The 9,685-nt window shown below is 41.7% G+C and overlaps 1 protein-coding gene across 1 annotated transcript; it reads left to right on the forward strand.

Annotated features, from left to right (window-relative positions):
- Nucleotides 1-517: 517 nt before the first annotated feature.
- On the forward strand, nt 518-2,815 carry LOC122072865 (cytochrome P450 CYP82D47-like). The gene is made up of 2 exons (XM_042637289.1): nt 518-1,481; nt 2,125-2,815. The coding sequence occupies exons 1-2, from the start codon at nt 540-542 to the stop codon at nt 2,749-2,751; spliced, it is 1,569 nt and encodes a 522-aa protein (XP_042493223.1). The 5' UTR covers nt 518-539; the 3' UTR covers nt 2,752-2,815.
- The last annotated feature ends 6,870 nt before the right edge of the window (nt 2,816-9,685 follow it).

Raw genomic sequence — 9,685 nt, forward strand, 5'->3', positions numbered from 1 at the left:
AATCATATTTTCATCCAGCTTCATCTCTCCCTGGATATCCACCACCGAAGTATCAAACACGTGTTTCCTAATTCCAAATACATACGGAAACTTGTATCATTTTTCCACCAATGAAAGTCTAAAAAAATGGCTGGGGGGTTATTCCTCAAAAGTGGTGCTCAGATCTCACACCCCATGAACGATATGCAATGAGATGAGGTGGTTACCAATAGAGGAGGGGATCCGGACCCCCACAAAATTTTATTCCCTCGCAAGTCTATTTTCTCGGTCAACTTCCCATGTAGGCCGTCATGATTCTCTAACTCCCATTACAAGTCATCGAACTGGACTAGATAGCCGACATAGACCCCCCTTTTGGGGGTCTTTGCAGAAAAAAAATGAAACACGTCTACAAAGAAAAATTACAAAGGAAACAAAGATCGATAACTATAATTATTTTAAGGAAATCATATGCAATATAAATATCAAGCGAAGCAAATTCCCTAGCATCAACAATTCTCACACTCAAAACCATGGAGATTGCTATTCAAATATTATCAATGGGAGTCTTTGTTGCCCTAATCTTGCTCTACATCCAATGGAGAGCAAAGGCCAACAGTCACAAAAGCAAGGGGAGGGTGGTCCCTGAACCATCCGGTGCCTTGCCAATTGTTGGTCATCTGCATTTGCTGGGAGGAAAAGAGCCAGTTGCACGAACCTTCGGTGCCATGGCCGACAAATACGGGTCAGCCTTTATGCTTCGTCTTGGTGTGAATCGTACATTTGTGGTGAGTAGTTGGGAGATGATGAGGGACTGCTTCACTATCAATGATAGGGTTTTTGCCACACGCCCACTCAGTGCAGTTGGGAAGCACCTGGGCTACGATTATGCAATGTTTGGGTTTGCCCCTTACGGACCATACTGGCGTGAGATTAGAAAGATAGCCACAACTGAGCTTCTCTCCAAGACAAGACTTGAGATGCTGAAGCATGTAAGGATCAATGAAATAGATGTATGCATCAAAGAGTTGTACTCTCTTGGGGCCAAGGGTAGTACTAGTACTACCACTAGTGCTACCCATCTTGTAAAGGTGGAGATGAAGCAGTGGTTTGAGCATCTAAGCTTGAATGTGGTCACCAAAATACTTGCAGGCAACAGATACTTTGGCAACAACGATGATGGATATGAGGTTGAGGCCCAGAGATTTGGAAAAGCGTTTAATGAGTTAGCACGTCTAGGTGGGGTGTTTGTCATCTCAGATGCACTCCCCTATCTCAAATGGTTCGATTTGGGGGGATATTTGAGGTCCATGAAATGTGTTGCTAAGGAAATAGACTCTTTAATTGGAAATTGGCTAAACGAACATCGCCGCAAGGCACTATCTGGGAAGATGGAAGGTGAAGTAGATTTCATCGATGTGATGCTATCCATCATTCACGATCATCATAATGATTTGAAGTCTAGTTACGATGGAGATACCATTATCAAGGCAACTATATTGGTATGTTCTCTCTTTTTTCTCAAAAAAGTTGGGTCACATATGTTTTTTATTTTTATTTTATTTTTTTATTATTTTTTTAATATGGGTCCACGTATATCGATTATGCACAACCATGTAAGGACATAGTCGTGCTATTCAACCATTGAATGGGGTGGAGATAGAACTGTAATAATACATCCCGCTCTCTCCAATTCAACGGTTGAAGACATGACTGTGCATGTATAAAATATTTTGTCATAAATCATTAAAATAATTAGAAACAAATGAAGGAAAAAACATAAATTTATGAATTTCCATTCTTCAAAATGGGAAGACGAGTTATAACACATAACTATTGTTACATATCAATATGTCATAACTACTGTCTAAGGATTCAAAGTGATGGGGAGGGGAAAAGACTAAACTCGGCGAGTTTCAGTCGACTTGTACAGTGATTTGGGAAGACTCATATATGTTGTGTTTGGTATGCATTCTTAAAATAAATCCTAAATTGATTTTACACTATGAGATAATAAAAACAGTTGTTTTTATCATTTCAGAATGTATTCCAAGAATGCAGGGTCAGACTTTGTTTTTTTTTTTTTTTTTTTTTTTTTTTTTTTCACCTAATAACATGTTTTCTCTTATCTTCTTCCCAATCCAGTCTCTAATGGTAGCTGCCTCGGAATCTACATCAGTCACCTTAACTTGGGCTCTCTCCTTACTGTTAAACAACCGCCATGTATTGAAAAAAGCCCAAGATGAGTTGGACAACCATGTTGGTAGAGAAAAAAACGTGGACGAATTAGATATAAAAAATCTGATATATTTACATGCAATCGTCAAGGAAACATTGCGTCTATACCCTGCCACACCCGTAGGAATACCGCATCAAGCTATGGAAGACTGCCAAGTGGATGGATATCGTGTTCCTAAAGGAACAAACTTACTGGTAAACATTTGGAAATTGCATAGAGATCCTCGTGTTTGGGTAGACCCTCACGAGTTCAAACCAGAGAGATTTCTCACTACGAATGATAATGTAGATGTGAGGGGTCAGCAATTTGAGTTCATTCCTTTTGGCTCTGGGGTGCGATCCTGCCCAGGTATCACTTTCGCCATGCAGGTCTTACAATTAACACTGGCTCGTTTGCTACACGGGTTCAATTTAGAGACCCCTTCATATGAACCAATAGACATGAGTGAAGGGTTTGGCCTTACCCTTCCAAAAGCAACCCCTTTGGAAGTCCTGCTATCCCCACGTCTTCCTTCCAAGCTATATGGAATGTAATTGGAAGATTATGTACGACACAAAAATAGTTGCTTGTAGTTGTTAATGTGATTATGGGGCGGTGCAATCCATTAGTGTATGATGCTACACAATGATTTTATTTTTTCTTCTTCTTCTTTTTTTTTTTTAATGAAAGCTTTACAATACATGTTACTAGTAAATATATTAATAAAATGTACATTGGGATTATGCTTTACGTACGGTATGGTACCAGAAATGGGCATTATTGCAATAGAAGCACCGAAGTAATAGCAACGGTATTTTCTTATTGCCACTATAAGCAATGATGTAGTGAAATAGTATGGCCTCAGAAGGTCAAGACTTTTCTTCGCTTGGTTTTGATGCTTGTGGCTAGTTTGAAGGCTAATGTAAGCAACTAAATTCCTATGACTGATTCTTTTTGGCCCATGTCAACATCTTTTCTTAATATATTAAAGAGTGTTAGAGATATACCTCCATGTACAGTGCCTCACAATAACAATTCTCTGTCTCCAGTTGTCCCTAGCTCAGGGTCAGTCACCTAGTATGTTATGAGTTGTTACTTAGTCTCTTAAGGGTTGTTAATCAGTTACAAAACTTATTTTAATTATCTTGAAATCCTTTGTAAAATCAAGTGTATAAATACTCTGTAAACAGCATTACTAATGTAATTAAGAATCATCTTCATGGTATCAGAGCGCAAATAGCTCTGACGAGTTAGTTTTATTTTCATCTTTTTCTTTGTTTGTCTTTCTTTTTTCTTCTAAGTTGAATGGCGAACATTGTTGCATCTCCGTCATCTACGGCGACAAGCTCTTCTGATCCAACTCAAAAGCTAATCTCTACAAGTTTTTCACCGCAACTTCCTCTCAAGCTGAATGCCACCAATTATTTGCTCTGGCATTCATAGTTTTTTTTTTTTTTTTTTTGCTAAAGATGTGAATATTATTAAAAGCAAAATGAGAGTACAAAGAAAATAAAAAGGGCAAGCCCGAGACCCCTAGAGCCACTTGAGACGTCCACCTTCGGCATGGCCATCAGCAGAGGAGGCAAACTTAACCCTAGAAGAAGCGGTACATGTGCCTGCCCAACACATCATCTTCTAAATTGACATTAGTATGATTTGGTAAAGGCACCGCGCAAGCAGAGACACCTGACTTGGATGCCTTCTTCGCCAGATAGTCCGCAGCAGTGTTTACTTCTCTATAGTAGTGGGTGATCTTCCGTGGAGTAGGTTCTAAAAAAGGAAGGGTGCAAATCCACTTTTGAAGGATAAACCAAGGAATTTGTTTTTTTTGTATCGCAGTCACCACAGTTGTCGAATCCGACTCAATCCAGAGACCTTTGACATTCATATTTTGAGAGGGTGTGATTCCTTCCAGGACCGCTTCAAATTCTGCTTCATATGTCTTCTTGATACCCAGGAATGTACTGAAGGAGTTACAAACGCGCCCCTCACTATCTCTAGCGATGCCCCTTGCCCTTGCTCTACCTGGGTTGCCCAGAGAGCTGCCATCCACATTTATTTTGATCCAATTTATCGGAGGTTTACACCAATGCACTTTAAGAGGAGGTGTATCCTTTTGGTTTTCTACAAATAGACCCAATTTCCTGCAGCAAATTAAATCAGGAGTTGATTTAATCTCACCCTTGGAGCGGCCTACACAGAGACAAATTTCTGTCGAATATATTTATAGGAGTAGTTCACATTCCTAGCTGTGCCCTCATATCGTCTTCTGTTGCGTTCCCACCAGATATGGGCAGCTATAATAGTAAACCCCATCAGCCAAGGAGACTTCAGATTGATAGATCTCACTTTCCTCTTCCACCACATCATCAAACATGTCATTGAGTTGTGATCTGCCTAGCGGACAGCAAAGCAATTTGTAAAATTCTCCCAAATGGCCATCGCATATTGGCAATGTAGAAAAATATGGTTGGTGCTTTCTTCCGCCTAGTTGTAGAGAGAACATCGAGACACCATTTGGACTCCTTTCTTTCTTGTAATCTTATCCGTGGGGAGCCTCTCATGGGCAAGACGCCATCCCAGAGTAGAGTATTTGGGAGGGAGACCCTTATGCCAAATCAAGGAATTTCAGCTCACTTTTGGTGATTTTCTTCTTATACTTTCCCAAGCAAAAGCGTTAGAGAAAGATCCCAGCAGAGTCAGTTGCCAAATGCATACGTCCTCTACTTGATACGTGGGGATTTTAACCTCTTTAATTGCTTTAAAAATAGACCATAGTAGGTTTGAGTTCACGTCTGGAAGGGTCCATTTGTCATTTCGAATAAAATCAACTACTTTGACATCAGAGTCCTGGAGAGAGATATCCGCATCCTGAATCTCGTCCATGATGGCCTTGGGTCCCCACCACTTATCTTTCCAGAATCTTGCTAGGCCCCCATTACCAATGATCCACCTTTCATTTAGATCCACAAACTTCCACACCTTTCGGATGCCCAAGGCGATAAAGGAGTGCCTGCAACCCATATTAAAAGCTCCATTTTTCTTGACAAATCTTGCCCTTAGAAAAGAACTGGCGGCATGCTTCCCATGCTTGAAGCGCCACACCATCTTACTGAGCATAGCCATATTTGTATCTCTAAGTCTTCTAATCCCCAAAACAAAGTCCCATCTGACTGTGATTGCTTTAGAAGAATCCACCTCGCCAGTCCAAATAAAGTTTCTCATCCATCTCTCCATTGTTTCAAGGAGAGATGATGGCTACCAATAAACAGCAAAGCTATGATTTGGAATGGCAGAGACAACCGATCGAACCAATCATACCCTTCCTGTCATTGACAGAAGCTTTCCTTTCCAACCAGCTAAACGGCCTTTAACTTGGTCCATCACAGGCATCAGTGCCTCCTTCTTTACCCTTCCCTTAAAAATTTCCACACCAAGATAGCAAGTAGGGAAGCTACAAATAGGAATTTCCAGGGTCTCAGAGATTGTTTGTCTACGATTAGGAGCAACTTTACCCAGAAAAAGCTTGCTTTTCTCAAGATTGATACATTGCCCAGAGAATTATTGGTAATTCTTTAGAAAGTCTTTCAGATTGCGAACATACCTCAGATTAGCATTCGAGAAGATGAAAATGTCATCTGCAAAAAGAATATGCCCTGGAGTAGGAGTGCCTCTAGGGCCCTGGATTGACTATATCATCTTGCTCTGGACCAATCTCGACAAGCCTCTTGACAAAACTTCTTCTGCTATGATGAAGAGCATGGGAGAAATAGGGTATCCCTGTCTCAGACCTCTCTCCACACCAAAAAAACCTTGTGGATCTCCGTTAACCAGACAGATATTTTTGCAGATGACAAGATTTGATGGAGACGTTTAATCCAGATCTCAGAAAAGCCAAAGCGCCGCATTACTTGGAATAGGAAGCTCTAAGAGATGGTGTCATATACTTTACTGATATCTATTTTCAGACCCAGGCCACCCCCTCTTGTAGAAGAAAACATCAAGTTTGCTAGTTCTGAAGCAACAGAGATATTGTCATGGATCATCTTACCCTTTTGAAAAGCCCCCTATTCTTTTGAAATAAGTTTGGGAAGGAGAGGTTCAAGATGAAGGGCCATCACTTTTGAGATTATTTTACAGAAAAAATTGCCCATACACAGCGGGCGGAATTTATTAAGAGTCTTCGCTCCTTCCATCTTGGGAATCAAAACTAAAAAATTAGTATTGACTCTAGGGGGCATACAATTTTTGCTAAAGAAAAATCTCACAGCATTGCGGACCTCCCTATCCACTATGCTCCAGCATCTCCTAAAGAAAGCACCAGAAAAACCATCAGGGCCAGGCGAACTGTCTGGATCCAACTCCCACATTGCTATTCTAATTTCTACATCACCTGGAAGCTAATCGAGCCAAAATTTATCAATTTCCTGGAGAGTTTTCAGAATAATTTCCAAGAGATCTAAATGGTCTACCGTTGGAATAGACCTGTGGAAGTTATCATAAAAGTCAACAATATATTCCCCCAATTGAGGCTGCTCTTCCACATAGGATCCGTCAATCTTCTTTAAAGCTCTGATTGTATTTCTATTTCTTCTCATTTTTGCAAATAAATGGAAGAATTTTGAATTTTTATCTCCATATTTCATCCACCTAATTCTCGCCTTCTCAGCCCATAGCTCCTCATGATTTTCTAGAGCCTTGGCTAGACCCGTTTTAGCATCTGCCTCCAGTGCAAACTAATTGCTGTTTCGCCTCCTCCAAAGCTTGTTCAAAGTTTGGAAATGCAAATTTCTCCCAACAGCTAAGGACTCCTTTGAGGCGCTTTAGCTTCAGCATAAGAGCAAGGATCGGCGAGCCTGAGATCCATTCCGCCCACGATTCTGCCACAACCTGCTCAAAGTCACCATGATCTATCCAAAACTGGTGGAATCGGAAGGGGCAATTATAAGGACGCTGGCTGGTATTGGAGATCAGCATCAAAGGAGTGTGGTCAGATGCTATCCGCGAAAGGACTAGCCAAGAGCAATCTTGAAAGCAAGTGATCCATTCTTCATTGCAGAAGCTTCTATCCAAACAGCGCATACATTCCCCTTGCGTCAATTATTGGACCAGGTAAATTTTATGCCTATTGAAGGTATCTGAGACATAGAACATGCATCTACTATGGCCCCATACTCTGCAGCTAAGCCCAAACTGAAGCTTCCAGGACCACGCTTTTCATAAGAGTATAGGGTCGCATTAAATTCTCCTATAATCGCCCAGGGGGTGGGGGACTAAGGGGAATCATGCATTAAGTCCAACCATAGCATTCGTCTATCCACTCTAAAGCAGCTCGCATGAATAAATGAAACCTGAATCTGTTGTAGGCCCCAATTCATGGCTATCGTCACGTGTTGCTCAGACTCAGAGATAGCCATAGGAGTATTTAAATTTCTCCTCCACAAAATCCATACATTTGAATTTCTATCACCACGGTTATTATAAATGAAATTAGAATGAAATCCCAATTTGTTAAAGAATAAGCTTGGAAAGTCACTTACATTCACCATCGGCTCCACGAGACACAGAAGATCAAGGTTCTTCTGCCTGACTAAGTTGCTCAAGGCTCTCTTTCCAATCGCCTTCTTGATACCTCTAATGTTCTAGAAGAGGATTTTCATAAAGTCACTTCTTGGAGGCAGCTTGACGGTCAGACGTTGAGGTTTGCCCTGATTCTGCGACACCTTTCTCCTTCCTCCTTTTATCTGCCTCTGCCTGGCAGATGGCTTGGTCAATTGCTGCGACCTCTTGGTGTTGTATAACCACCCTACCACCCATAACCTGAGTTTCAGAAACTTCTGAGATGATGTGGTCATGGCTGCTCCACTCTTTTCCTAGTCCATCCTTGCCTGCTTTAGTAAGCCTGTGACCTCCACGAGAAACAACTTATGTTGTTTGGTTTTTACATGGACGAAGTGTACGAGGAACTGGCATGCTCTCTGCAATAACTATCAACCCTTGGGTATTAGTCTCTGCATCGCCCTTGGAGGATTCCTCCCTATGCTCAGAATCACGCTCAGACAAGGAATTGTCATGGCCCGATGGGTCTAACCCATGACAATTGTTACCCAGCAGGTTTTCAATAGTGTTTTGAAAATTCAAATTTCCTTGGACGTGATCTGTGGGGAGTAAAATTTCCAATTAACCAAGACCTGTTTTGTTGCCATTCCCATTTAATTCAGTCAACGAATCCTCCCTCAACTGCAAATCACGATCTATATGGTATGTTTCCATAAAAAGAGGATTGGATCTCTCTCTTTCCATCGGTAAGTTTCTGCCGCTGCTATGATCGCTGGTCTCCTCAACTGCTCCCTCTCTTGGGTTTTTCGATCTGCTATGGCCTTCCTCACTATCATATTCCTCTTCTTTCACCTCTTCATTCCTCTGTGCAGCCCCCATTTTGATTTTGCATTCGACAGTAGAGTGTCCCAATTTCTTGCAAAAATTACATCTCTTTATTTCATCTTCGTATGTAATGCACTGCGTGAACCAAAACAAAATATCCTTGCCTAGCTGCTTCCGCTCCACCTGAATTTCCTCAAGGCGGCTACTTTTTACGTCAATCTCCATGAGAACTCGGGCATAGTTTCCCATCGATCCAGTCATTGTGCGATGATCAATCGTGACGGGTCTACCTGAGGCCTTAGCCATAGATAGCAAAATTCGCTCGTGCCAATACTTCATTGGAAGACCAGGGTATCAAATCCACACCAACTTGGTCTGGATTTGGTCCTCATTAATGTTGAATTCTGGGCACCATCTTTGAAAATGAATGGTTTGTCCTCGCACCTTGACCGGGCCTCTCTTCCACATGGACGTCATATCCCATTCTAGTTCAAATCGAAATAGAATGTATCCTTTGCCTAAGGGTGCAAGATTGACTTTTCCTTTAAGCTTCCAAGCTTCCTTGGAATCGTGTCTCACATCGTTCATGGAGACATATCTGAAGTTCACCTTACCAATTAAAGCATAATTAAAAGTTTGCAATTTTTCTTCATATGCCTCTTGTGGGATAATCACTTTAGTAAGGGAGCCAGCATGGATGGCTCAGGAAAATCCTCAATGTCTGGCAGGGCGCGACGGGCAATCGTAGCATAAGAAGGTCTTCTAACTCCTTCTCTATCGTTTGTAGCTGTCATCTCATTCACATATTGATCGTCCTCCTTAGCCTCCGAGGCCTCAGGGGTGGCTGTTTTTCCAGTGCCCGGGTCCACAACAGGGATTAGGGGCACCTGCAAGGAGTGAGTAGGGCTCCCAAAATCCATGATGCGTTTTTGTTTTCCATGATCCGGGAGCCGCCACCATGACAAGTGTGGTCGCCGCCCAAAGGTTGAGTCATCTCCGCCTCAGAGTTTCTCTCTTCTGGAATCTTCAAAGCTGAACTCCAAAGAAATGTTTCTTGATGAAAACCACAATCTATCTTCCTCTTCTACATGGATACAATCTCCT

Source organism: Macadamia integrifolia, chromosome 3 (assembly GCF_013358625.1).
Source record: "Macadamia integrifolia cultivar HAES 741 chromosome 3, SCU_Mint_v3, whole genome shotgun sequence".
Taxonomy (NCBI): Eukaryota; Viridiplantae; Streptophyta; class Magnoliopsida; order Proteales; family Proteaceae; genus Macadamia; species Macadamia integrifolia.